Source organism: Micromesistius poutassou, assembly GCF_964030765.1.
Source record: "Micromesistius poutassou genome assembly, chromosome: 10".
NCBI classification, from domain to species: domain Eukaryota; kingdom Metazoa; phylum Chordata; class Actinopteri; order Gadiformes; family Gadidae; genus Micromesistius; species Micromesistius poutassou.
Window position 1 is genome coordinate 2,538,367 of NC_140280.1, and position 27,776 is coordinate 2,566,142.

At 47.5% G+C, this 27,776-nt stretch overlaps 3 protein-coding genes and 1 non-coding gene across 7 annotated transcripts; 2 read left to right on the forward strand and 2 right to left on the reverse strand.

The window, feature by feature from the left end:
* Positions 1–38: 38 nt before the first annotated feature.
* Positions 39–2,956, reverse strand: alox5ap (arachidonate 5-lipoxygenase-activating protein). Its single transcript, XM_084474192.1, has 5 exons — positions 2,772–2,956; positions 2,332–2,407; positions 1,277–1,347; positions 512–593; positions 39–395 (listed from the first exon to the last, which is right to left on the reverse strand). Exons 1-5 carry the CDS (start codon positions 2,845–2,847, stop codon positions 233–235), a joined length of 468 nt encoding a protein of 155 aa, XP_084330318.1. The 5' UTR covers positions 2,848–2,956; the 3' UTR covers positions 39–232.
* A 1,323-nt stretch (positions 2,957–4,279) lies between these two features.
* AC3HAE_024905 (transfer RNA glutamic acid (anticodon UUC)) lies at positions 4,280–4,351 on the forward strand. Its single transcript has one exon. It is a non-coding gene; the product is annotated as a tRNA-Glu (tRNA).
* A 393-nt stretch (positions 4,352–4,744) lies between these two features.
* uspl1 (ubiquitin specific peptidase like 1) lies at positions 4,745–14,919 on the reverse strand. 4 transcript variants are annotated; one of them, XM_084474576.1, is made up of 9 exons: positions 14,805–14,919; positions 14,075–14,231; positions 13,587–13,709; positions 11,604–12,633; positions 10,535–10,645; positions 10,230–10,359; positions 8,091–8,216; positions 7,276–7,436; positions 4,745–7,007 (listed from the first exon to the last, which is right to left on the reverse strand). In XM_084474576.1, exons 2-9 carry the CDS (start codon positions 14,198–14,200, stop codon positions 5,029–5,031), a joined length of 3,786 nt encoding a protein of 1,261 aa, XP_084330702.1. In that variant the 5' UTR covers positions 14,201–14,231; positions 14,805–14,919; the 3' UTR covers positions 4,745–5,028. The 4 variants fall into 4 exon arrangements, with proteins under 4 accessions (XP_084330702.1, XP_084330703.1, XP_084330705.1 ...); XM_084474579.1 differs by having other exon boundaries at positions 4,746–7,007; positions 14,198–14,231; positions 14,805–14,837; XM_084474577.1 differs by having other exon boundaries at positions 14,075–14,892.
* Positions 14,920–16,977: 2,058 nt separating this feature from the next.
* hmgb1a (high mobility group box 1a) lies at positions 16,978–21,208 on the forward strand. Its single transcript, XM_084474021.1, has 5 exons — positions 16,978–17,018; positions 19,008–19,168; positions 19,361–19,506; positions 19,633–19,807; positions 20,212–21,208. Exons 2-5 carry the CDS (start codon positions 19,022–19,024, stop codon positions 20,362–20,364), a joined length of 621 nt encoding a protein of 206 aa, XP_084330147.1. The 5' UTR covers positions 16,978–17,018; positions 19,008–19,021; the 3' UTR covers positions 20,365–21,208.
* The last annotated feature ends 6,568 nt before the right edge of the window (positions 21,209–27,776 follow it).

Sequence of the window (27,776 nt, forward strand, 5' to 3'; positions counted from 1 at the left end):
TTTCGATAGATCAATACAATAAGAAGCTGGTTCAGGGCAGGGCAGGAGAATGAATTTATTACCACCAAGCATATTCAATTGTAAATACACAAACGACAACATTAATCACAATAGTAGTGGTGAACGTCAGGTTTTGGGCCATGCCGCTGACACCTGGGGGCCATTGGGGGGCCACTGGGGGCCCCTAGGGGGATGAGCAGGAGGGCCTCCGCTGACACCCCCGGGGGGGCCCCTAGGGGATGAGCAGGAGAGTCGCGGCCAGGCTGGTGACGGTCTTCACCTGGGCCTTGTAACATCTGCCGAGGAAGTAGGCCAGCAGGTAGTTCACGATGCCCACCATGCACATCAGGATCAGGAAGAAGATGGGTCTCTTCCCGAACATGAAGCCTGGAGTGCTGGTAGGTGGGGGGGGGGGGGCGGGGGGGGGACAGGTACGTTAGACTGCTTCCTCTTAATGGCTGCCTATATAAGCAGAGAGTGGTCCCACTGTGGATGGGGGGGGGGGGATTACCTTTGGGAGGTTTGCCCCATGTAGCCGACAAAGTACTTCTGCCGGACCACCAGGTACAGAACGCCAGCGAAGGCCGCAGGACCTGAAGGAGAGGTGACACGTGTTCATGAGCTGGAGTTTACATGCAACACTTACATACAACACCAGGTACACTACAATGAACTTGGGACATTTTGTCAACTGGCATCTTATCCTAGCTATCTTTGTTGTATACGGGGAATGGGTTAACTTAACAATTGTTAGTGCTTGGCACTTGGCTCTATGAACATCCTTACTGTACCGACAGCGACATATTGTTGTTTCTCTTCTTCTGACAAATGTACTGATTGTAAATCGCTTTGGATAAAAGTTTGCTAAATACTCTAAATGTAAATGTAAAATATAAATGAGTATCTGTGTGATTTGTGTGTGTGTGTGTGTGTGCCAACGCACATGTGTGTGTGTGTGTGAGTTCATATGTCCTTCATGGCCATTTACTAGGACTGGCTGAGTACAGATGTTTCTCTATCATTGAGAGATCATCCAAGCCAGATCGTTTACAAGGTGCAGAACAACAAAACAATAAAGTGGGGCTTTACTGAGCTCCACAGCACCTCCTAATACAGGCCTGTCTTTGTGTGTAATACGGAACCCGACAGCAGATCACTCCCCACTTCCTCTGTCGGTACACAACGCCTTCTCTGAGCTGTGTACGGTAAGCATTTACAACACAACACGGGCAGAGGTGAACCAAAGCTAGTCCACATAACCCACTGGTGCGCTTACCTTGGCTGACACAGAGGCCAGCACACCACATGACGGCCAGGAAGGTGGGGTAGGCGTCCATACAGTTTCGCCTATTGGGGGAAGAACATGAAGAACATGGGGGGGTTGTCACATGAACATGACAACACACTTACACACACTTTTTTCTGGTAATGCTGCCTGCAAGAACAATGACCGTGGACCAACGGCCGTTTACCGACGTGCAAGTGCTTGCTCAACACCTGTTTTGCAATGCTTTTTTTTCTTTTTATGTTCCTTTAGTGGTTCCTCTCCATGTCTGTACTCTGGCCTTGACTTAGACTGATTATTATACATAGTTAGTTATATTTCATACATCCTTATCTGTTTTTCTTATCTGTGTGTTTGTTTGACTTTTCAGCATGTGTTTCCAGTGTGCGTTAGGTACGTCTTTCATGCAAACCACACACAGTACTGTCCAGCAACACGCAAGCTGCACACCAATGAGGAAATCGAACACCTCTACTCTTAACTTCTCTTATCTTATTTTTGTCTACAACCAAGGCAATAGCAGAAGCTGATGCAAATAATATTGAACGGATTCGTTTAACAATGTCTGCATTTGTTCCTCCAGTTGTCAGAGCAGAATACCTCAAAGTAGTGGATCATGGTTAGGTTTGGTTGTTTATTGTTAGTTTAGGAGATGATTAGAGAAATTTATAGGAAAAGAGCACGACAAATAGGGTTAATAAAAATAATAGTAGCCTATAATAAAAGTTTTCACACTGTGCACTCATCCTTTTCATTTAGACCAGGGAAATAACAATTGTCTATACCATTAATAAAAATGATGAATAAGAAAATGAAATAAGCAAATAATTATAGCCAATAATTTGGTCGAAATATTTGGCAGTTCCTGAGTACATTTTAAGTGCAAGCCTGTACTCTTCCATCACAGTTTTCTTTATCAAATCACACTTCAATCGAATCAGCACGATAGTCCTGGCCTAATTGATTGTCGATAACAGTGATGACAAGTAGGGCTGATGCTGGCACTACATGCAGTATGGTTCAATGTGGAGGAGGCAGACACTTACACTGCACACGACACTCGGTCAAAAGAAGTCGCGTTGCCGCCTTTCCCCTCTCTCTCCAACTTCACGGCGAAGAAAGCTTAAACCACAAAGAAGACAACAAACCCATGATAAAACCAACAGGTCTGTGCATGCCCTCATCACAGGGACTGGAATGGTACAGAACAAACTAAAGGAAAAAGACGCCCTTAAGCAATTGTAAGTTATGATAAAACACACACCATTGATTAAACATGAATCAAATTGCTAATAGGCCTATAGGAAGTAACATGCTCACACTAAGACTTCTTTATAACTTAAACTGGGCGATTATACGCTGAAGACGACCCGAAACGTCCGTTGTTGGCGATTAAAAAGTTTGGATTGAATATAACTGAGAGTGCTGTCCTTGCTTTCTTCCTAATATTAAACATGAATCCATGATTAGCCATGATTAAACTCACCATTCTGCAGAACGCTGAAGAGAGTCACAGTGACCAGGAGGAAGATGTGCTCCACGATCACCTCACTGTTCTCCATCGCTGAGGACCCGAGGGGCTGGAGGTGTTGGTGTTGGTGTTTATGAACTACTGAACGGTCACCTCAGATTTTGCATCGATCCCCTTTGCATATTATGTTACCGTCAGCGGGGACGTGAGGTCATCTAATGAGGAAAAAGAGGAACTGGGGCCCCACGTCCTGAGTGAGAGGCAGAGGCGGGCCTGGACGGGCCTAGGCCCGCCTAATTGTCAGTCTTGCCCGTCCAAGGGGGAGAAGCATCTCGCTGTCGCTGCGGCCTGCGGGAAGGCGGGGCGTGACATCACGCCCTGCCCACATCACGGGCGAGTGCATTCTGGCATTGCGTAGCCCATATAAAACCAACAGAAGAAGAAAAATACGTCTTTCTTGAAAATACTTGAACTAAATACGTCCTCTTGAACTAGCAGCTAACCCCTAACCCTAACCATAACCCCTAACCCAAACCTGACTTAGATTAGCTAGGCCTAAACATAAAATGTTTCACTACTGCACAACGGATGATTTGAGGAGTTCCCATTTATTATTTCAAATGAAACATAATTAAGAATGCACTCGCCCGTGATGTGGGCAGGGCGTGATGTCACGCCCCGCCTTCCCGCAGGTCGCAGCGAGACGTACTTGCCAATTGGGGCGCAAGTCAGCACTCGTCTGAGAGCTCAAGAATCAGTCAAATCCCCTCCTGGGTGTTTCTGTGAGAGCCCTCACACTTTACATATATAAGAAATAAAGAAATATAGACATTATACATTAGGCCTGTCGGTCGGTCGACGGGGACTCTATCTATCTCTCCCTCGCTGTCTCTCTCTCTCTCTCTCTCTCTCTCTCTCTCTCTCTCTCTCTCTCTCTCTCTCTCTCTCTCTCTCTCTTTCTCTCTCTGCGTGTGTGTGATACGTTTTCATCTTTGCAGTAGGCTTGTCTTATATGGCCAATCTGTTTCAATTTGATGTGATGCACACCAAAGCTACGTTCATGCAGTTTTGCGCAGGTTTAAAATGTTTAGCCTAACGGCGAATTGTCAGCTGTGACCGAAAGTGTTGAAACAACAAATGTGACGCGCCGATGCATGGGTTCATGCAGTTTTGCGCAAGTTTAAAATGTTTCCGCGTAATTTGTCAGCTGTGATCAAATGCCTTTAATAAATTCCACCTTTATGTCATAAATATAACATGCCTTTGATTAATGTTTGTATGGCGCATCTAATCTAGGTTTATGTTCAATGAAATTGGCTTTGCCCGCCTGTTTTCTTTCTGGCTACGCCACTGGTGAGAGGGCCGCGCGTCCTCAGACAGAGTCGGAAACATGCTCATGTCACAGGGACCCAACTGTTAGGTAATACGCTATTCACATTTGAACGAATAATCTATCCTTGTGTCACATCCATTCATCGTAATGAGATACAAATTCTCATTAACGTGCCCTCATTGTCATCGGCTCCCATATGGTCTAGCGGTTAGGATTCCTGGTTTTCACCCAGGCGGCCCGGGTTCGACTCCCGGTATGGGAACTACCGTTTTGTGGGTCGATTGTCACCAACTTCATTAAACAAGTCCAAATACAAGCTGGAAGTCAACGATAATTAATAACAAAGTATCGATTGTCTACATGAGGGCTCGGGTATACGGAAGTGTATTATATAACTTGAATTCACCATACCGCAACTGTATCGATAGATGGCGCTAAAGACTGAAAGATCAAGTGTCTCATTCAGGATCTCATGAAAAGGCTGCGATATCTCGTGTTCCTCATCCACGGTGTCGTATCTTGTAACAGCACCATAAGGAAGCCACGACAGGCTAATCACTCAAATTTGCTTGTCTTGTCGTTCAAACAATTCATTTTATTCCAAACAGGGGACAAACAAAAAGGAACATTGATTTTTTTTTATTATTATCGATTCAAACAAAAATAACAATTATTAACAAATGTACAGAAATATTCAAGTATCTAAAAAAATCTCTTTTTTTCCTCTCTAAACAATATGAGGAAACATACAAAGTGCTTAAGGAAACCTACACACTGAAACCATGATCAACTCAGTTGTGGCATCTTTTTATTTTCTTCCACACAGAAACTCGTTTGAAGTAGTCTTCGGGGAACATACCCTACAGTACTGCCACCATCTCCATCCCAATAACCAACCATACATCATTCATTCATTCATTCATTCATTGCATAACCGACTCAAAACAAATACAGGTCATCCATGTCAAAGGACTCGAACGCCGTCGACACGGCACACATTTTCTTCCCGCCGGCCTCCAGTCCGCTGAGACCCTGGTTCTCCATGGGGGTCTGCTGCTGCTGCTGCTGCTGCGCCGCCGGCCCCCCGGACATGAACTCCTCCAGCAGGTTATCCTCGCCGCCCGCCAAGCAGTACGGCGGGTGGGGGTAGTTCATTTGGGAAGCCCCGCCCGCGGGTCCCGACCCGCTCCCGTTGGACCGCATCTCGGGCAGCCCCGAGCTGTCGGGGGACAGGTTGCTGACGGTGGAGGTGGGCGACAGCCAGGCGGTGAGCAGGTCCTCGCAGGCGGACGCCGGGGCGGTGCTGGAGGAGACGGCCTGCGGGGAGCCGGCCTCCGCCCTGGCCCCGCCCCCCCCGGCCACGCCCTGCCCCTGCAGCAGCTGGTTCAGCGCCTCCAGCTTCTTCTTCTTGGCCTTGAGCTTCTTCAGCAGTTTGAGTCGGAGCGTGTCCGTGGTGACGGGACTGCTGGGAACTTCCGAGAGGCGGACGCGTTTCCCCGGGGGCGTCGTTCTGGGGAGCTCCGTGGCTCCGGGGGGCAGGAAGGTGAAGGCCACCGGCGTGGCCGCGGTCGGCGTGCTTGGGGGCGGGGGTGAAGGAGTGGGCGGCGGCTTGTTGGGCAGCAGGGCGCCGTGCATCGCGGGCCCGGGGAGAGGCGGCGGCGGCGGCGACGACGACGACAACGCTGAGGTAGTTCTACTGCTCACGCCGAAGGCGTCGTACATCCCGGCGTTCTTGGGCGGCAGCTCGCTGCTCTCCATCCTAAGCTGGGGGCGGGGCGCGCTGGGTCTCCTCGGAGGGACGGGGGTGGACTTGGCGGGGATCGCCGCGGCCCGTGGCGCGGGCTTCTCCAGGGCGGGGATGGATTGGGCGGGGATGTCTTTGAGCTGGGTCTGGGGCTGTCTTTGCAACATGAAGCTCCAGCGCTCCAGCTGCATAGGATTATGGAGCTCAGGGATATGCAAAGGCGGCAACGGCGGCGAGGTGTTCTCCGGTGGCACGGTGGCGGCAGGTGGCGTTTCCACGGCCATAGAGGTTGCGACCACAGGTTCCTCCGGAACTACTTTTTGGCGGCGCTTTGCAAGAGGAGTTTTCGGAGGAGGCTTGGGTTTTGGGGGAGCCTTGGGTTTTGGGGGAGCCTTGGGTTTTGGGGGAGCCTTTGGTTTAGGAGAGGCCTTGGGTTTTGGGGGAGCCTTGGGTTTTGGGGGAGCCTTCGGTTTCGGGGGAGCCTTGGGTTTTGGGGGAGCCTTGGGTTTTCTGCCTCTTTTTTTGTCGTCTTCGCTGCTCTGGGCTTTGACTGTAAGCTGCCGTTTTCGCTTGGCGGAAACGGGTGAGAACGTGAGATCGCTGGACACGTGTTCAGCACTGTCGAGCTCGGACAAAACCGGACAAGCCCCCCCGGACGCTGAGTCGGCGTCCAAAGAGCCGCTCTCTGGCGTCGGGTTGGCCAGCGCCTTCCCCTCGGCGTCCACCCGGACCTCCACCAGCGTGAGCGTCACGATGTCGCTGTGGGACAGCCCCTCGAAGGCGTCCAGCAGCGTGGTCGACCCGATGGACTCGTCCAGATCCTTGCCCTCGCCTCCATTCATGGACAGGTGGAGGGCGGTATCGAGGTCTTGGTCGAGGTCTCCGTCGTCGTACGGCAGGAGCCGGGACTGGTCCGGAGACGGGGCCAGCGGTAGCGTCTGGTCTGGAGACGGTAGCCGGGACTGGTCCGGAGACGGGGCCAGCGGTAGTGTCTGGTCCTGCTCGCGGTTGGAAGGCGGGGATTCCCTGACAGGGGCGGGGGGCGAGCAGGCTGGGCGGGCGGGGTCCTTGTCCGCCTCCCAGAAGACGATGTGCATCTCCTGGGCCGGAAAGGGGAGCTCTGCGTGGCCGCGGCAGCTGGGATGCTTCAGGTCGTCGAATTCCTGCCACATCCCTGCCAGAGGAAATAAACAAAAAACTAAAATTAAAAATCAATATAATCTTAATAGAATTATTAATAATAATAAAAACACATCGCACCACATGTGGAATGTGACGATTGAGATGTACGTTGCAATATTGAAAGCGCACGCATCAGCTTATAATATACACACATCAATATTATAAATATACCAGAAATACACACATGAATGACACTAGGATCTATGAAGGATCCAACAACAACAACAACAACTACAACAACACAGTAAACAAACGCCCACCGTCGGCCGTGCGCGTCCAGGTGACGAAGTGCTTGACGTTCTGCTCGTACTGGATGACCGTTGTCACGGTGTAGCGGCGTCCGTGGCGGCTGAAGGAGTAGGTCTGCGGGTCGTTGTGCTGCAGCCCGTCCACAAAGTGCAGGGCGAACACAGGAGGGACGCTGGGGAGAGAGGGCCGGAGCTACATCAGGACTCTGCCTCGATCCAACACCGTCGCTTTGAGCCGTGTTGGGTCCTGACTGTTATTACTGATTTTTTTAATTAACGCTTTTAAATCGAAAGTACCATTAGGGACGTTTCTTTATAAATGCTTGCCCTTAACAAGTATTACCTGCGTGACAATGGGTGTGAGTTAGGTTAAGTATATATTAATTAACATTGGCACAAATTGCCACTTAAGAAGGGCACCACCCTACGATATTGATCCTGTGCAGGCCTCTACACAACGTGAAGGCATACTGCGTAGGGGTCGACCCACACTGATTCTTCTTGCATCAGCCTTAGCCGATGACCGATACGCCGATTTTCTTGAGTCGATACTGCTACTGCTCCTTCAATTGCCATCATAAAAATGACACAATGATAATAACAATTTAAAAAAAGGAACATTTATTGAACTGTCTGTAAATTTCGGCTGATAATATCGGTTGATCACTAATACTGCATGCAAGTCCCTCATGGGCGGGACATTCAAAGTGAAGACAAAAAAACTAAACAAAAGGCAGTTGAATGTCATGAACCGGGGGGATTTGGTGCCGGAGGTCACCTCGCAGTCAAGTGGCACCAGAATCAAACCCAAAGAGCTGGGTCCTCACCTGTCCAGCACCATGGTCCTCGTCTGGTTCTTCTTGTGACACAGGTTGCAGGGGCCCAGGTGGGCAGCCTTGTCCGGATGCCAGTCGGCCACCAGGCTGGTGAAGGTGGGCAGTGGCTTGGTCACCCTGAAAGAAAGCAACCATCAAAAGTTGGTAACAACATCGTTGTCCAACACCAATGTCCACACCACACCACCAGCGTTTAACTCACGTCTACAAGAGAAGGCCGAAACTATTAAAAACAACAACAACACTGACATAAGCATGCCAGGCCAGCAGGGGGCAATAAAAAGTTACGTCAGATCAACAGAGGAACTTTTTAGGAGCATGCGCTCGGACGGGCTTCTTCTTGAGCGGCGGACACATCAACAAGAAGCACCACAGCGCTGTTATGATGCAGCAGCACGGGGTAAACAGCTCATTAAACCTGACAGCACGAGCCGCACGCTATTGTCTGACGTCTCTGGCGCGCGCTCAACGTGTGAAACAACAGTCGCCCTGTGTAAATCGAGGTCATGATGTCATCGTGTCGCAAGACCTTTTGGTTTCGACGGTCCTTGTGATGACACGAGAAGTAAACACAAGTATGTGTGGGAAAAATCCCAACGGTTGAAGGTGTTTTCAAACGCTTTGTTTACAGCGACACGAGACGCTTGGTGTGGGCGAGACGCAAAAACACTGATTTACATTTAGCAGACGCTTTTATCCAAGGCGACTCACAATAAGTACACTTGTCAGAAGAAAGGGAAAGAACAATATATCTCTGTCGGTACAGTAACTGTAAGTGCCTTACAGTTGCTAGGTTAACCCATTCCCTGTATACAACACTCAGTATGTTTACATGCACAGCTTAATTCGATTAAAGCCATAGTTCAACTATGCTCCTCAATTGGACAACTGCAATTGTCTGCGTATACATGGTGGTTAGTAAATCAATGCATTGGCCGAAACAAACTCATGTTTTCAGTAGACAGCTGTCAGTTCACTTCGGGTCCATATAATTTCGTCTTGTATGCGGACTCCTCCGGCTGCTCTGCCGGCGGAGGAGTCCACATGACACTGACAGCTGTCTGCTGAAACATCGCTTTCTCCTCCATGTTCGTTTCAATCTGGACTTCAGAGAGTCAAAGCCAAAGTTAATTTCCCACAATTCCTTTTCCCCCATGGTCGAGATAAACCCCATTAGGAGTCTTTACTTGTTGTGGAAGTACCAGAGTCGGAGAACCCGACGCAGTCTGTAAGATTCATAATATCAGAGAATACCCCCGTCAGTTCGGCCGCGGCGCAATGTACATATGTATATCGCAATGTATATACGTCCGTATATGGCATTCCCCGCCGCATCGCAAGGAATGAATAAAGATCGTAAACACGTCGGGAGAAAAAAACATTTATTTTGACAGATGTGCCCGAAGTTACTACTTTACAACCTCGTTGATGACCCACATTTAGAAAAACATGTACTTTTAATTCAGCCTTGGGTGAAATCGAAGTGTAGTGTCTGTGTGCTTACACCTTTAATGAATGCATGCCATGTGTGCTCCCGCGGCCGGGACACAATTCTTATAGGGGGTAACTACATTCACCGGCTTCCACCATCTTCTGCGCCAACTTTTTAAGCAAATTGCCGTTTCTCGTTTTCCGATGGCGACAACAACACGACTATCGTCTCTTTCTACTTCCGGCTCACGGCCCTGGGAAAAGATCTTGAGCATGCGCAGAACGCAATTCAAAGCATAATCCAATTTGACTCTGTACATGCACGCTTAACTCGACTATGAATCGCATTATCTAGGGGTCTTAATTTGACTATGGGTAACCCAATTCGATTTGAGTATAGCTCGACTAAGGAGCATACATGCATCTTAGTAATCCAATCATAGTTGGACTAAGCCAATAAGTCAACTTTCTTGAGTGTCATGTAAACGCACTGAAAGATAGCTAGGATAAGATGCTACATGATGCTAAGTGCCAGGAGGTACAACAAACAATAAGGATGGACGTCCGGTGGTAAGGAGGGAGGCTATGCAGAGTCCAGGTCAACTCTGAACAAGCAGATAAAATACTATGTTTTTAGAAACAGCAACATATGTTTGGACGCTGCCTTAAGGCAACTACGCAAATTGTGAGGGTACTTGCCTTGTGTGGCTGACGCCCTTACAGCTGCTGCACTCAAACTCCCAGTGGAAGGTCTGCTCAAAGAGGCTCTCTGCCCACGGGTCACTGGCCACCAGGAGGGGCAGCGCAAACACCGGGGTCTCCTGCCGGCCTGCAGACACAACACGAAGGAAGGAAGGGTTTAACTCAACGCAACACCTGATGCCACACACACACACACACAGACCCTCAACACACACACGTGCCATGCACTTCAACACACACACACACACACACACACGTAGGTTAGCTTAGCCGGCCGACCCCGAACAGGTGACTGAACCTACCCAGACGGCATCGTAGTTTGGGCTGCAGCAGCTGGAAGACGGCCATGCGGATGCTGTGCAGGTCTGAGTAGGCCTTCTGCAGCACCCCGTTTGGGACCCTCACGACACCATCTGGACAGGAGGGATCACAGGGAACGCATGAAGCAGAGGTCCACACACCCAGGAGACATACAACTCATCTACCACACACACACACACACACACATACACACCTCAATGTGCTGAGGAGGTTTTATGCCTCTACTCTAACCGTGTGTTCACACACCAAAAGTCCAAGGAAAGACGCGATGAAGAGATGATAGTATTCCACCGGCCAAGCAGACAGCGCGGTTGGCTTGAACGGCGCGGTGTGACGACCTGGTTCATGTGGATATTGCGTGATTCTACTCGCACAAACGACGCAAAACTGTCAATATTTGAACTTGGATTTTGCTTGATGCTGAAACATCGCTCGAGAAAAGTTTGCAGTTCACTTGAGCAACCTCACCCAAGCAGAACATCTGCTTCACTATTGGTGTGAACGCGCCTGAACAGATCCTCTCATATCACCTTACACCTGAAAACTCGTTCAAGGTCTCGACAGACTCGTTTTAACATTTGTTTTAATTTGAATAACCCGCTAAAGGGATGCACCGAGATGTATGCATCCTCACACGAACACGATCTAGGCTACGGTAACCCTGCGAGTCAATGGAAGCGGCCAACGGAACGAAAACACCAACCCATCGCACTCCCCTTCCGAACGCACGGCGAGGAATTAAACAACTCGTCTGAATCTGTCTAACACGGCCCAACGCCAAGTTACAGCTTTCTCTGCGTATCGCTTTAAATAATTTATTTTCAGTTTCTATTATCCAAGTGGTTATGAATAGAATAACATCATTCCAGCAGCACACACGTTCTCTCCTACAGCACAGCACTCACTTAACCGCTGAGTTTAGACGTGCAAGAGCAGATATCGTTTTGTATACCCCTGCTGTACGCTGAAATGGGGGCCCTATACAAACCCAGCTGAAACCTCAAATTCATAGTTCACCCTGTCGAGCTGAGTCTGTTCAGTGCCACTCACCTCTGCCAGTGAGCTGTTGTGCCTGGACTGCGGCACAGACCTCGTCGTACTCTGTGATGAGCTCCCATATGGGGGACTTCAGGGCCTCGTCCCCGGGTCCGTGGTCTCTCAGGCTCCTACAGTTGACCAAAGCGACGAGCAGCGCATCCAGCCAGCACAGGTTATCACTGTTCCTCCAGAACAGCCTGGGCGGCAGGGCCACCAGCTTCTCCGGCTCCTCCTCCGGCGGCCCGGCCTCTGTCCGTCGGGGGAGAACATTGCCCAGGCCCGTTTTTGGGTCAGCCTGTTCCAAAGTCGGGGACGTTGCCTCTGGTTTTGTCTCGTTCGCCGTGGCCCCTGCAAGCACAGAGGTCCCCTCACTGTCCAGAAGCCGGGGCTTCTGAGCCATCGGCTCATCGGCTGGAGCCGACGCCAAGATGCATTCCATTAAATCCAACGGTTCTCCGTCCTGCTTCGAGTCCAGATTGCACGGCTGGAGGCCGTCATGGAGCGGGCCGCTTGCCTGCCCAAACAGGACGTCTCGGTCGGTCCCATCCTTGACCACCGCGGCATGGCGAGGTGCAAACCCTGCCGACACGGGTCCGAACATGCCGAACCCTCCTACGGTCGGCAGGAGGCCGGCCGACGCAAGTGCTGTCTCCCCTGCCGTGGGTTTACTCGGCGAGCACATGGGTACGAGAACATCGTCACCCTGGTCCTTAGCGCCCTCTCCTTGACACGCAGCCTCAGAAGAGAGGGGACCTTCTGAGGGAGGCGTCCCCCTGAGGGCCTCCTCACAAGCATCTCGCAGCACGGTGAAGCCCGTCCCAGCCACATCGATAGCAGGAGGTTCGTCTTCGGTGACGAAAGAGTCTGCGGCCTCCAGCCCCAGCTCGTCTCCGTGGGGCCGCAGGCGCTTGGGGGGAGGAACCGCGACATCTTCGCTTGGCAAGACGTGCCCGTTCTTTCTTTTAACTCCAATCTGCGCCTTCACCGGGACCAGCTCTGCCAAGACATCCTCCAAAGGTCGGCTTACCAGGGGATAGAGGCACTGTGGGGGGGTAGAGGAGAGGGACAGCACTGTGACTACATAAGACTTCACTAATCATCTCATGTATACCCACAATTGAAAAGGCCTGAGAGCCACAATGTCTCGCTGACTTAATCCTGTATCACAAGATTAACACAATTACCTTTAACACAATAAATTCAGTTTTATTTGAATGAAGACCCTTCCTATCCAAAAAGTATGTGATTATTTAACCTCGTCCCCAGACGTTGAAGCGGGCTGAAACAAGGTGGAACAAATGTGGTTTATTTGGGTTAGAGAAAGGGTGGGAGCAATATTGGTTACAGTGGTTTAGTGGCGGTAGCGAGGGCGGGACTTTAGAGGAATATCTGGAATCTGGTTAGAGGAATATCTGTTTCACGTTTGTTATTAATCTGTTAAATTTTCTTCACCTCCGTTTACTTGCGTACACAGCTCAAAGGAAGTAGTTAATTACCCTCTCTCAGTGAAGCGATTACTAGCCAAAATGTCAATGTCAGAATAGTATTGTATCTAGGGATGCACAGATTCCACTTTTTCCACTACTTTGCCAAGTACAAGTACTTTTATTTGGGCTCTGGTCGATCAAGTACTGATATGAGTACTTAATGACATGACAGCTTGAAGAGCCAGTGAACCCACTGTTTCAGTGCGAATACGAACACTGACATTTAAAAAACGCTTTTTGGGCTGAGAGTTCTAGGAAAAAGGGGGGGCTGTGTTATCGCCATGGTTACGGCCAACAGCAAATAAGTGATCTTTTTTCTGTTGTTTTGGGTTCACTAGCTCTTCCAAGTTACATCAGGTCGCGTTAAGTGTTTTACGAGTACATGAACACTGTATCGGGCCTGAGTACTGGTAACTGTATGAGTGCATCCCTAATGGTATCTGCATCAAATAGTTACTAAGTATAGATTCACCACGAGGTTGGACCCGATGCTTTTAAGTGTACAGACCTGTGGATTTGTGCAAAGGGTGATGGACTCTTCTAAGTTGATGGGATAGGAGCGCAGCGGATGGACCCAGCCCTTGGAAGAGCACCATGGACAATTCTCCAACGAGGGAGATCTTTCTTGAACCTTAAAATAAAAAAAACAGAAAAACATGTTAGCAAAGCCTTTGTGGAAGAGGACTTCAGAAGTAGAAGAAGCCTTACTTTATGAACATAACTTTTTAGAAGTTATGCAAACATGCAATCCTCCGACCGACCGTATAATTCAGTGGCATGTGTTAGAGTTGTTGAGTATCAGTCAATCTCAGTACACAGCGCACTACAGCACCCATCTCATCATATATTTATTTTTTACACTAGTACTTTCGCCTTTGGATACCAAAGATTTACGTCTCTGTACCCAGTTTGGACTGCTCTCGGCAGTATCATCGTGTCAAATACAGCTTTGCGTAAGAGACACAGTGGAGAGGTTGACATTGAGTTTCAACTAACTTTTCCCAAATACCCCTCCAAGTCTGGGGTCAGAGCCCGCAACCCGGGGTCTTCACTTGTCATTTGCATAACACTGTTACTCTTCTGGTCCCAGGCCGTCCGTTTCCATGTGCTAAACATTACCATATCACAGGAACATGGCCCACCCGTGTAAACGCTGACCGAGGGAATAGAACAAGACAGAAAATGTTAGCCAGGGTGATCTACAAGTCGATAGGTCCTCACTGCAGCATCACTGATGGCCCCACACGCACATGCCCATCACTAGCGGTCGTAGTACTACACACATCGGGTCCTACCCAATAAACTGGACCATCAAGGAGTCCCACTGTTATGATAAGTCGTATTTTCCACATGATGTTGGACCAAGGCACCAACCAGATGTACATTTAAATAAATGGAATGAATACTTTCAATATAACGGTGATGAGTGACTGAGATGTCACAACTAACAGTATTTGGTATATCCGATTGAAATCTGAATATGGTACAAGTATAAACATAAACAAAGACCACATATAATCGAGTGCTATTAAAAATATGGAATATATAAATATTCGACCAAGCATATCCTCCTATAAATGGACTGAATTGAATATGCTAACATTAGCTTTAGCGTTCCCGGTTAACGTGCTCCTGAAGGGAGCCAGACGCTAAACTAGCGGGGGTGGTTGTGGTTCAAATCGCAGCCGCTTGCAAAATAATACCTTTTTATGACAACAACACTTACCGAAATTAATTCCATTTCAGATTAAAACATCGAAACAGAATGAAAGAATACCGGCCATGTGCATCAACAGAAATCGCTACAGCAACGTTCTGTTTCCGGTTGGCGCCGGTTGTCCACCAGCGTTTCCTGCCCCCTTTTGTCGACACAAACGTTCCGCCCGCTGTACGGTCTCATGCAGGACAGGTTTTTCCTGATTAACCCTCTGAGCCAATGAAAGGGCCTCTCTGAGCCCTCAAATATTGTCCACGCAAAATATCTCTTTGATTGGCATAGTAACGAGAGAATAATGAACAATGTTCCATGTTCATGTCAGCACCCCCAATTAGTCCCCCCTTCCCACCCTGTATCGGCGCCTCTTAAATGATTCGATTCAGTTCCAATGGATGGTGCACTCGTAAATCTGCAAAAAATTGTGTGTCCTTCGAACCCCGGACTTCTTTGGCATACTTTAATGAGAAGAAATGGAGACTTGGGCCGACGTCTGGTAGGAACTTTACTCACTTAGTATACACAGTATATATGTCTTTCTGCGTTATAATTTGAACATTACTGAGTTCAGTCTAGCAAATCCAACTGCAGGCTCACCATTTCATTTAGCGCACATAATGGATACGTCTGAACCTCCCTACAGGGTACCAAGAAGATAAAGGAAAACATACCCAGGTAAAAAAAAACAAAAAAAAACTCTGATCAGCCAGTCAGTGAATCTTTTTAACTCAGGACATACGTGGAGGATGTGACATGTTAACCAAGTTGATCATGTACTTTAATGCACTAATGTCTGCACGTGTTGTGCAATGCACTTTATGTCCGTTACTCCACGATAAGTGTACGCATTTGTATGTGGCAGCCATTATGTCCAAGAAGAATTTCCTTAGGGAATAATAAAGTCATCTTGAATGGTATTATTATTTTATTGATTCATAGGAGAATCCTTCTGCATGAAAAATATCCTTCATTCATTTCTTCTCGGACACATTTGCTTTATTGCGATCATAAATGTAAGACCGGTTTTGCCATGTAGGCAAAGCATAAGTAAATATGCCTTTGTATTTATATATTAAGACTTCCATGTTAGTTGTTTGAAAATATAGTTTTTTATGTTTAAGTATTTTTTTTGTGTATTCGTGTGTCAATCAGCGGTGAACAAACAGGAAACACAATCTCACTCTCACTAATCATATTGATCGATACTTTAGTAATCCCTGATGGGCACGAAGGTGCTAGAGAAGCACAAATCATCGTTAATAGTCCAAACGGTTAATAAGCTATAAGATATGCCTAGGCATATCCTTAAATAACCTTAACAAAAGCTACCTTCGATACCTTAATTTACATTCTGTGTATTTTAATCTAATCGGAATACATTTAGCCTTTCCCTGTACGTTTTAGAGTCATACATAAGCTAATTTAAAGTTAAAGATTACGTTATAGGTACTAACTTAATCTTTTAATAACAAACCAACAAATTTGCAAAATAGCAAATGAACAGACAACAAACGTCTGATCATTTGCTACTTGGCACACAGGCCAAGTTAGTTTGTAATTATTTCGGAGTGCTGGGAAACCATCCAAACTCCGAACACGCAGGTCAAGACGCACAACCTTTCTATCTAGTATACAGCATGCTGTTAATCTCTGTCAAACGTCGCCATTTCCTCTTAAAATACTGTTTTAATTGAAGAACCAAACCGCAGAACACATCAAATAAAAAAAACTATTTATGAAATAAGACACTCAAATGATCAAGCCTGTGATCAGTGTTAATTTGCATACGCCGTCAGCACAGTTCATTATGGTGAGCCGACCTCAGCTGACAGCGTGACCACGTGAACCAAACGTAAACAAACCCCTGTCCGCAACACAGCGGAATGGGGTCTCGACCCTCTCTCCCCAATGCATCCCGCACCGCTAAACATTGTGAGTTCACTACTACAGCGAACACACTTTCACCACTCGCTCCCGCGGACATCGCGTTCGTAAACACGCGCTCTGCGAAATCTGAATGACGTAGCACAATAGTCAGCCAACCGCGCGTCGTTTTATATTAGGACAATGAAAAGCTGCCCACCAATCAGACGCGTACTACTCCGAGCGCCGGCCAATGGGCTGCGGGCCCTGATGCTGGAGAGCGGAGCACTGAAGACACTGCGTACCGCCGCCCGCTCCGTCACACAGCCATTGCAGACCATTGAGATTCAGCTGTAGACCTCGGTGAGTATCACGCATGTATTACAAAAGTGTTGGTAGCGATGAAAATGAGAATAACATCCGTTGATATTTGGTTGATGCGTTGGTTTGACTCGAGTGGACGATGCTGGACATTTTCAGAAAATATTATTGTGAATAAACGTCAAAAAACAAGGTTTGCCAGCCGCTAAGCAGGCGATGTAGCGTTAACATTACTCAGACGAGGACTTCAGACTAGGCGATTTGTAAAATTGGAAAATATACATTTCGCCCAAATTCGACGGTGAACGTTGATTTTTTTTCATAGAGATAATTTTGTATATTCGTGACATGTTGTCTGTACAGTAATATGACAATTGGCGCAGCAGTAATTGTAAAAAAAATAAAGCCAAGTGGGCAGCGCTGATCCCCGTTAGCCACAATGGTAGAGGACTGTGGGCCAGTCATTGCCATTGCAGTGCATTGCGAGTCTGTCAGCCTGTCATCGGAAGACCCCAAAGCATGGGAATTTAAAAACAAATCCAGAAATAAGGAAACATCGGGAAAAAGCAACGTCGTCTGTGGAAAAATCAGACAGCGGCAGTTTAACATTTCTAAACGAATGTCACAAAACAGTGAGAACAATATCCCGGAATCTGCGCTTTACTGTAATGGCTGACTGTATTCGCATAGGAAAGCAGGCAGTGAGACAGACAGCCGTGGAGGCGCAGTTCAGCTCAACTTTTTCCAACGTCAATTCATAAACAACCCTGGTGGTAACTACAGCCCCGAATGAGGGCGAAATAAAATTCAATCTTTGCTCATTGCAGCCAGGCCGACGGGGTATTTTTCCCGGCCTGCTAAAGTGTTTAAATCGCGGGTTTAAAAGAGGTGGTGGCGGCGGTCGCGCTGCCCTCTAGCTGCACGCAGCGCAATGGCCGTGCGCCGACACAAAGAGAAGGAGCCATATTCTCCATGTTAGTGGATGAAGACAAGCGGCCATTCTGAGCACCACCGAGTCCCCACAGCACAGCACCGTGCATAGAGCCAGCGCACACCCAACGCGTTACTATACAAGGCGGCTATGGCAATGGAAATGTATCGGGGGGGAATTTTGTGTCCGATCGCCGGGTTCCCTGACGTGTTTCCCGGGAGGCAGAGCGACCCGAGAGGAGGGAGGAGGCATTTGAGGCAGACTTTCTTTCATGAAGAAGGCTTTCGCACAAAATGGAAGAAGAAATATTGCCGTCGTTGTTGACCTCCTTTTCCCACAACGAGAGCCTATGCGCCATCTCTACTTCGGGATTCACACTTTACATGAGTTACAGTTGGGTGCAGTTTTAGCAGAAACACGCGTTTTTAATCCGGTTTATCGCGGAATATGAACTATACTCACGGGAATACGACGTGTGTCATACGTTGATTTTTATTGCCTTTTACATGTTTTTCAAATAAAGCAAATGCACAAAAAATTGTCATAATTTTGGGTTTTCAGGTTTTTGACACATGATAATGAACATCGATATGAAGACATTGTGAGTGTTGTTTACGGTTTTAGTTCTGTTTTAAGGGATTTTAGAATGAAACATTACTTTTTCCAGTCCAATGATTCCGCCATAGTGGAGGCTGTGGACGCGGACGGTATATCAACTTAATGCCTTCAGCTTCGTGTATTGGTAATTTAATGCGCACATACGTTTATGATATGTGCGTGTTTTCAGCACGCGTCAAGTTGTCCGTCAGTCACGCAACATTATTAAAATAACACGTTAGGCTGGGAATGAGCGATTCGTGTCACGAATTCAACTGATGACATCGCGTCACACTGTTATGACTTCATTTCAATCTGTTTAATATTATAATTTTATTCAAATTCTTTTTATAATTTTTTATTCATTTAAACACTAAAATCCAAATACATAGCTATTAAACATATCCTTTTCAGTTGCTTATTAATAAAAACCTAAATGTGTCGTGTTGTGATTCTGCAGCGGCAGTGTGCTTCACTGACTCAGAATCCAAAATGTTTTGTAGATACTGTCATCAAAATGGGGAAAGATCCGAGCAAGCCCCGCGGGAGGATGTCCTCCTATGCCTATTTCATCCAGACCTGTCGCGAGGAGCACAAGAAGAAGCATCCAGAAGCCTCTGTCAACTTCTCCAAGTTCTCAAAGAAGTGCTCTGAACGCTGGAAGGTAGGAAACATACCATGAATGTGTATATTAACTCAATATTTGATTTTTATTTTCGGCTCGCTTGCCTTGAGTTCGCACAATAGCTTGGTTGCAATGTAGACCTATATACAAGTCATAACACAGGTATATATGACAATAACAATTTATATATTTTTTTCAACTAAAATCGAAATATTATTTTTTAATCCCAAGACCATGTCCGCCCCGGAGAAGGGCAAGTTTGAGGACAAGGCCAAGCTGGACAAGGTGCGCTACGAGAGGGAGATGAAGACCTACATTCCACCAAAGACGGAAAAGAAGAAGAGGTTCAAGGACCCGAACGCCCCCAAGAGGCCACCGTAAGTACCGCAACTCCAAAACACGAGTCATTTCTATGGAGACACCGAGGTAACCGGACCTCAAAGTGCACCAGAATCTGACCATCTGCTTTGTTTACCTTTACCTTTCCCTTCCCCGACGCGCAGGTCTGCCTTTTTCATCTTCTGCGGCGACTTCCGTCCCAAGATCAAAGGGGAGACCCCGGGCCTGACCATCGGCGACGTGGCCAAGAAACTGGGGGAGATGTGGAACAACACGGCCTCAGAGGACAAGGTGCCCTACGAGAAGAAGGCTTCCAAGCTGAAGGAGAAGTACGAGAAGGTAAGGAGGACCACCACCAGGAACACGAGCGGACCTGATCTACACTCACCACAACCGTTGCTTATATCAGTTGTTTAAAAAACGATGAGATAACTCACACCATTATATCAGTGTAAAAAAAACAGTGAAAGATAGCTCTGTGCCCTCTAGTTAAATGGCCATTCATAATGCGGGTTTAGCACTTCACCATTTCACCGCACGTTAGAAAAACAATCCTGGTAATGTGGCTCTAATGCATGCTAATGCTAAGGCTGACACTTTAGTGTATTGGCTGTGTGTGTGTGTGTGTGTATGTGTGTGTGTGTGTGTGTGTGTGTGTGTGGTATAAATAGCCATAGAGGTAGAGGGCTAGCTACAGATGCATTGATCCGTCCCGTTGACCATGTTCCCGCGTTGACTCCCAGGAAGTGGCGGCCTACCGCGCTAAGAGTAAGCCGGGCCCGGCCGCCCCCGCCAAGGCCCCCGCCAAGGCCGAGAGGAAGAACGACGACGACGACGATGATGACGACGACGACGAAGACGACGACGACGATGATGATGACGATGATGACGAGTAGAGCGTAGCGTAGCCCACCCCCCCCCCCTCCCCCCTCCCCCCCCCCCAGCTGCGGTCGCTGCTTCCTCTCTTCTTGTTTATATAAAGCATTTAACCCCCGTGTACATGGTCCTCTTCAAGACACTATGAGATGATGATGAGGATGAGGATGAGGATGATAGATACTTTATTGATCCCCAAGGGGGAAATTCTGAACTGTCACCGCACCCCCTCGGTCTGTAAAGTTCAAGGCCGCAATTCGGGAGAATTGGGTTTTATTCGGAAGCGCGTCAAACGGGGCAACATGGGAGAGCGCTCATGTCATGGTGTCTTTAAAAAGGAGGTTAGTTTTTGTTTTGGGTGTGGAGGGATATATATCGGTAGTTTTTATGCTGTACAGTTTCTTTCTCCCCCTTTTTTTTTGTATAGTTAACACTACGACGTGTTTGGTCTGTATCTCTCCCTCCCCCTTGTGGTAGCGCCCCCTTGTGGTAGACCGCTGTCCGGCCCGGGCCAGGGTGGGCGGTGGGGGCCGTGGTTGTATTGACGCTTGCTGAAAGTGAGCATCACATAAAGGTTCCTGAGTTTCGGTTCTTCGGTTTGTCTTTCTCTTTACTGTGAGTTCTTCGGTTTAAATGACCAGTTATCAAAATCGACGTATCAGAGCTGTTATACTGTCTTTTGAGTACCACTGTAATCGCAAAAATATGGAGAAAAAAATATGCTTATTGTTGACCTTTTAATTGCTTCTGATGTCAATAAACATTTTTTTAATATAATTTGTTAAATGTGTGCATCATTCTGATGTTGGGTGTTAGGTTTTATCATTTTATGATTTCCTGTTGAATATGTTTTGTTATGGTCGAAGTGCAACACAAAATAAGTATTCGGTCAGTGAATGAGAAAATAGGACGTGTATTTAACATAGCTTTTCATACCAGACCAAATAAAGTCAAACCATGTATTTATATTGTTTTAATCCTCATCATTCCTAATGGCCATCAGAAATAGCGTGATAGACTTTTGAGGATTTCTGCTTTTCAACGGCAAATTATTAAATTAAAGATATTCATGTGTGCATAGATTAATGCAAACCAGCCATCGTGGATAGGCTCCATCACGGAGTCAGGCTGTACAATCTCGTGCTCACCAGTGACTCCTTGCTGTTTTATTTAGCTTGAGCTGCTTCCCTATCGACCGTCCTTGACGGAAAAAAACATTTATGTAAGAAGGATTATGCCTGGGAAGAACCCAACGACCTAAACATGTACGACGGCACCGATGCGAACACTGTTTACAGTGACGGTCTTACAGAACAAACTAAACAGAGGTGTGGATGTCTTAATATATATTTTTTAAGCTTATTAATGTAGTGCCTTGGTCTGATTTCAATACGCTATAGCTAGCAGACAGTGTGTCGGCAGAGACGTGCAATGTTTAAAACGCCTCATCTTGTATGTTCATTGGCTAGGCTGCTGACCTCTGACCTTGTGCTCTTTCCGTCTGTGTCGATTATACATCGAGTTATTCCGGTTTTAACACATGTAATCCACTCCGTTATCTGTTTATTCAAGGCGATGGGATTGAGTTAATATGCATGTTTACTCGATGTTAATTGGTGAACCAGAAGAATCGCGGTCTCTCCTTGAACTTTGACTTTGGCTGCATCGCGTTGAGCGTGATTCTGTATGCTCGTGTTTTCCTCAAATTCCTACTTCTGTCTGTTCGTATAAATCTAAACAGTGAAAAAAAAAAAATTAAATATCAAATATGACTTCTCGACTGCTCTTGGCGGTTTGTTATACAAGAAGTCCAACGGCGCCCCTAACAATGCACGCAAGGTTTATGTTTCTATTTAGAGAGCATATGGGTTTAACCTGACGACCATCTGCTCACGATTTCTGATCACAGAGCGACATCTAGTGGTGAACGTTATGTCAATATTGAGCATTATTGACAATTTATATAGGCCTATATATAAATTATGTATATGTATAAAGATACTCCCGTTTGGCCTGGTTTTTGACATAAACCTAAATTTAAACCTCGATCCTCACCTTGATAGTGGTCCACTCAGCGAGATCAAGATTGTTTGCGGTCCTGGCGCCACACCGGTGGAACGAGCTACCCACTGACCTCAGGTCAGCTGAACCCATTAACCATCTCCTACCTTACCTACCCACCCGCAGGCTGGAAACTCACCTTTCAGACGGCATCTTGGTGAATGAACCTCGCTTTCTATCTGCCTCTCTGTCTCTAATTCCTGTTTCTATATCGTAGCACTTTATTATTATGAATATCATTTATATTATTGCAATGTATAACCTTTGCAAAACACACTTGTATTGCAGTGGAGGCCCCCACATTTCAAGAGAAGTCGGAATCTATGATCATTAGAGGATCCAGGATGATTTCTGAGAAGAGATAATAATTAGTATTTGAAGATTCGATTTGCTTAGATTTCTTGTTCTGTGATGGATTTGCTTATATTAGGCAGTACTTAAGTTCTCCGGGAGGGGGCGTTATTATCAATGGTAAAAAGAGAAGGCCGCGTTCCCTACAAACCTACGTCATTTAAAGAAATACATTAATACACAGAAATACATGTTAAGTGATTCAACCATACATCGTAAAAGCAAATGTCTATCCGAAACCCTTTAGTCAATGGAGCGGTACAGCATAGCCTGTGTGCTCACCCAGCAACAAATAGTCAATATTACCACAGAGTCTACAGGCTTTGTGTAGAAGGCCAAAACACAGAGTGGGAGGGAACAAGAACAAGAAGGGAATAATAACGAAAAACAGATGCAAATAATTCATTACACAAATGTATGAACACACGGGATACAACCGTGAAACCAAACAAGTGATCAATGAAACAACGGTACTGAGGCCGAACGGAGAGGTGGCGCGTGTGTGTGCGTCTGTGTGCGTGTGTGCGTGCGTAAGTGCGTGCGTGCATGTGCGCGTGCGTGCGTGCGTGTGTGTGCGTTGCGTGCGGGAGTCCATTTTCACCAGTATCCGGTGGTTTCTTCGACCACCCATTGGGGGGCCCGTCCGTCGGAGGCAGAGCACTGTACTGCGGTTGGGTCAGGACGCGTCTGTCTGAACACACAGGCTCTCTCTTTAATGTCCTCAGGAAGCTGCGGCACCGCCAGGCCTTGTTAACCAATGTGGGAGGAGTTAGACCCAGCGAGGCCCTTTGGAGGAGTTGTGGAGTGTAGGGCGGTGTGGAGGTGGAGGTGGAGGTGGAAGTGGGGTTGTGATGTAAATGAATTGAATCTATGCTTTATTTAGACCACACAGTGCAAGCTAACATCAGTACCTGATTGGACCACACGTTTGTCGTGTTGACACCAGCCCTGAAGAGCTTCTGCCCCCTGCTCTACCTCCTGACCCGTCCCATACATGGTGATCAGGTCCAACCGTGGTCAGCGCTGTGTGTAGTCCCATAGAGGTGGGTGTCCAAGGGGGGGGCGGGGGCAGCTCAATTAAGCTGCCGGGAGCGATGGGAATGGTGGCCCACCAGTTGGAAACAAGCCTGGGAACCAGTGATTCAGGGAACAGGTGGACGATGCTCAGGGAGCCAGCACGAGGTGTTTTCGTGCTACGGCACACCACACTGCGTTCTACTTCTGAGTCACGTGACCAGTGGCACGTTTAAAAAATAAATAATTGTGACAACCAACCCCCGGACCAGCTGTCCCGGCGAACGCGTGGACATGCAGCGTCCGGGGATGATATCAGGAGAAAGGTGACCGTTCTGCTCTGTGCAGAACAAACACAGTCCGTCTCACTCTCTCTGGTGGAGAGTGAGATGGACCTCCACTGCCACCGCCACCGTCACCCCCACCACCACCGCCATGCGCTGTGGGGGTGCTGGTGATGGTGGTGGTGGGGGTCCTTCTCACGCTCCACCACCACCAGAGTGAGAGGTCTGGTCCTTCTCACTCTCCACCACCACCACCAGAGTGCGATGTCTGTGATGTCTGGTCCCTCTCACTCTCACTCTCAGTCTCACTCTCCTCCACCACCACCACCACCAGAGTGCGATGTCTGTGATGTCTGGTCCCTCTTACTCTCACTCTCCTCCACCACAACCACCACCACCAGAGTGCAATGTCTGTGATGTCTGGTCCCTCTCACTCTCACTCTCAGTCTCACTCTCCTCCACCACCACCACCACCAGAGTGCGATGTCTGTGATGTCTGGTCTGTCTCACTCTCCACCATGTGGTGGCGGTGGTGGTGGAGGAGAGAAGCACCAGTGAGTCCAGAGGGGCTTTCAGCCCTGACTCCCTTGTTTGTGCGTTCTCCCGGTGGAACCCGGGTTAAACTTTGTCTGGCGTCGGTGGGAGAAGACTTGTTTTCGACAGGTGTGTTTGTGTCTGTTCCGCGTGGCCGGTTTGCTGTTGTTGTGCGGTGACGGTGCACCATGCTGCATGTTGCGAGCCCACAGAGTGTGTGTAGGTGGTTGTTCGGATTTGTCGTGTTCCTGCAATGCCGGTGCTGTCATGTTCTCGTGGCCAGTGCACCTGAGTCATCACCGGCGTGCCAGGTCATCGTGATCGCCACTGAATGTCCGTGACTAACTGCTGACTAACTAACTAACTAACTGTTCTGGGCCTGAAGGCTCATGCCCGTTACATAACGCGTTAGCAGCGTGATGGAGAACGGAGGGGTTGGACGGAGAGGAGCCAGGCTCTTCTTGTTTGAAGAAGTTAAGAGTTACACATGCACACACAATAAGACCTGTGTGTGTTTGCTCTTGGATGTCGTTGGATGTCGTCCTTACAGTTAAAAGCCTACTTAAGCACATTATCCCTCAGGGAAGGGAGAATTCCTGTGCGACCAGGTTTTCATGTAATTAATGCAAATATTTACTTGCGGTTCAATTCTGCCATGGTTTTCTTGGAACTTGGAATATCTTGGAATATATCTATCCATCTCAATCTCCATCTCTAATATATATTTAGATCCATCTATTATGAATTTGTATATATTTCAGCTGTATGAATGGATATCTAACTTCGCAATGTATCCAAGGTAATTATTTGAAATATATATATATATATATATTCTATCCAGGATTTATTTCACAGTATCCATGTTAAAAACATATTTTTATATGTTGTTTAGCGAGGAGGAGTGAGCAGCATGGGCAGTTGTGACCCGGACAATGGAGCGGAAGAGAAATGCAGGAAATGTGAAGTTAACGACTGTGTTTAACATCCGCCTATTGATCTCTGATCAATATCATTATCACTTATACTCTTCCACTACCGCCTTCCGGCACTCTCTTTCTACTGGAGGGCAGAGGTTGAGTGTCTGCGTGTGTATCTGTGCGTATGCGTGTGTCAACATTTAAAGCAGTGAACTTTAAATGTCAAAGGTACTTCTGATTATTATCCACGATATTGTTTTGTTTATCTCTGTCTCTCATCTCTCATCTCTCCCTCTCTCTCTCCGTCTCTCTCCCCCCCCACCCCCCTCTCTCTCTCTCTCTTTCTCTCTCTCTCTCTCTCTCTCTCTCTCTCTCTCTCTCTCTCTCTCTCTCTCTCTCTCTCTCCAGGAACAGTTGTACATTCCTGTGTCTTTCAGTCGGGTCACAAGGGAGCAATCATTTCATTTGATAAATCATTAAATGTAACTTAATAATCTAATAAGAAGCACTTTCATTGCCAGAAATGAACTCGACATTCGTTTTAAGTTGTGTGTGCGCTTACGGGCATTCTAGTCTGCACAAGTTTGTGCGTTTGTGTCCCTTTGTTTGTTTTGGCCCGCACTTCCTGCTTCACATATACAGTACAAACAGAAACACACACACACACACACACAAAGTAAAACAATATTTAATAAAACATGGTTGACCACTAAAACAATCCCCGGAGGTTCACGGGAGAGTGCATGTGTGTGTTCATGTATGCGTGCGTGTGTTCATGTGTGCTGTGTGTGTTCATGTGCTTGTGTGTGTGTGTGTGTGTGTGTGTGTGTATGTTCATGTGTGGGTGCGTGTGTGTGCATGTTTTGCATGATTCAAAAACTGAAAATAGACATTGCAGGTATACTCAAACCACAGATGACTCAAGCATTTAAGTCCAAGTCCAGAAAAACGATGTCCTCACACCGTAGGTGAGTCAACGCCAACTCAGACACAAACAGCCATCAGACCGCCGGTGGAAAAAAAACGGCTTAGGATTCCAACTGCCAATAAGAACAACAACAACAGGCTCGTTAGCCCGCTGACATAACATGCACTCTGCTTCACACAGCCACACAGGCGGAAGGCGCAGGCTGGCGGTCGGCTGCTTTCTTTCCATTGTCCTGGACCGCGTCTCCTCCTGAGGGCGGGGCCCGGCCCTCAGCTGTTTCAATACGCTCTCTGACTGTGGGAAATGGTACCCAGATCATCACCCCAACACCGGCCTCTAAACACTGTAACTCAGTGTGATGGTAATCAGCTCCCTCCGTTACCACACACTATATGTATAGCTGGGTTAAGATGAACTGTTCACTGGTTAACCTGTTTAAAGGACGGTAATACCAGTTATGATTTTACTCAGATTGAATACAAAAACATTTCCCATATTTGTGTCCCCTTGTGTATTCCCTTTTTGCATATTGTTCGAAGGATGTTGACACTGACAGTCCGTCTAGTATATAAGAACTGAAACATTTTCCAACAAGTCATCCATTTAATTTGTGTTGAGCTTGGGAATCAATACTGTATCAGGGAAAATAGACGTGTGCTTCTCAAGGCTGTCCACCGTCTCCTCAGAAGACACCCAGCATCTATACTCTGCTGGCCCTGAGCAGCTGCCTCGTCATCCTGAGAGCTCTGAGTGGGGATGGAGAGGCACAGAGAAATAACATGAAAACAATGAAGAGAAGGGAGGAAGAGGGTGTCTGTGAGCGTGCATGTGTGTGTGTGTGTGTGTGTGTGTGCGTGTGTGTGCGTGCGTGTGCGTGCGTGTGTGTGAGTGCATGCGTCTGTGTGTGTCTGTGTGTGTCTGTGTGTGTGTCTGCGTGTGGCGTGCGTGTGTGCGTGCTCGTGTGTGCGTGGTGTGTGGTGTGTGAGTGAGAGGGAGGGGGTGAGAGAGAGAGAGAGAGAGAGAGAGAGAGAGAGAGAGAGAGAGAGAGAGAGAGAGAGAGAGAGGTGGTAGCTGACTCAGGTACACCAAGGTTTTCCTCTGTCTGTGGTCTGGTTTAATAACACAGCTGTGTGTGTGCTGTCCACACCCCTGTGGGACATAGGACTGTACACACAGGAGCACAGTGGGTTTCTGCGTGCATGGGAGAGTGTGTATTGTTTGTATGTGTGAGTGTCTTTGTGTGTGTGTGTGCGCGTGCCACTGTGTGTGTGTGTGTGTGTGTGTGTGTGTGTGTGTGCGTGTCTGAAAGCAAACTAGTGTTATGTAGCTTACAGCAGTAAGTG

Excerpts from the sequence above, each read along its gene's own strand:
- alox5ap (XM_084474192.1), bottom strand. The coding sequence starts at position 2,847 with ATGGAGAACAGTGAGGTGATCGTGGAGCACATCTTCCTCCTGGTCACT. Across the intron at positions 2,408-2,771 it reads CTTCAGCGTTCTGCAGAATG|CTTTCTTCGCCGTGAAGTTG; the intron begins GTGAGTTTAATC and ends TTGTGGTTTAAG. Across the intron at positions 396-511 it reads ATGGGGCAAACCTCCCAAAG|CACTCCAGGCTTCATGTTCG; the intron begins GTAATCCCCCCC and ends CCCACCTACCAG.
- uspl1 (XM_084474576.1), bottom strand. The coding sequence starts at position 14,200 with ATGGTAATGTTTAGCACATGGAAACGGACGGCCTGGGACCAGAAGAGT. Across the intron at positions 7,437-8,090 it reads AGGACCATGGTGCTGGACAG|CGTCCCTCCTGTGTTCGCCC; the intron begins GTGAGGACCCAG and ends CTCTCTCCCCAG. Across the intron at positions 7,008-7,275 it reads CTGGACGCGCACGGCCGACG|GGATGTGGCAGGAATTCGAC; the intron begins GTGGGCGTTTGT and ends TTCCTCTGGCAG.
- hmgb1a (XM_084474021.1), top strand. The coding sequence starts at position 19,022 with ATGGGGAAAGATCCGAGCAAGCCCCGCGGGAGGATGTCCTCCTATGCC. Across the intron at positions 19,169-19,360 it reads AGTGCTCTGAACGCTGGAAG|ACCATGTCCGCCCCGGAGAA; the intron begins GTAGGAAACATA and ends TTTAATCCCAAG. Across the intron at positions 19,808-20,211 it reads TGAAGGAGAAGTACGAGAAG|GAAGTGGCGGCCTACCGCGC; the intron begins GTAAGGAGGACC and ends GTTGACTCCCAG.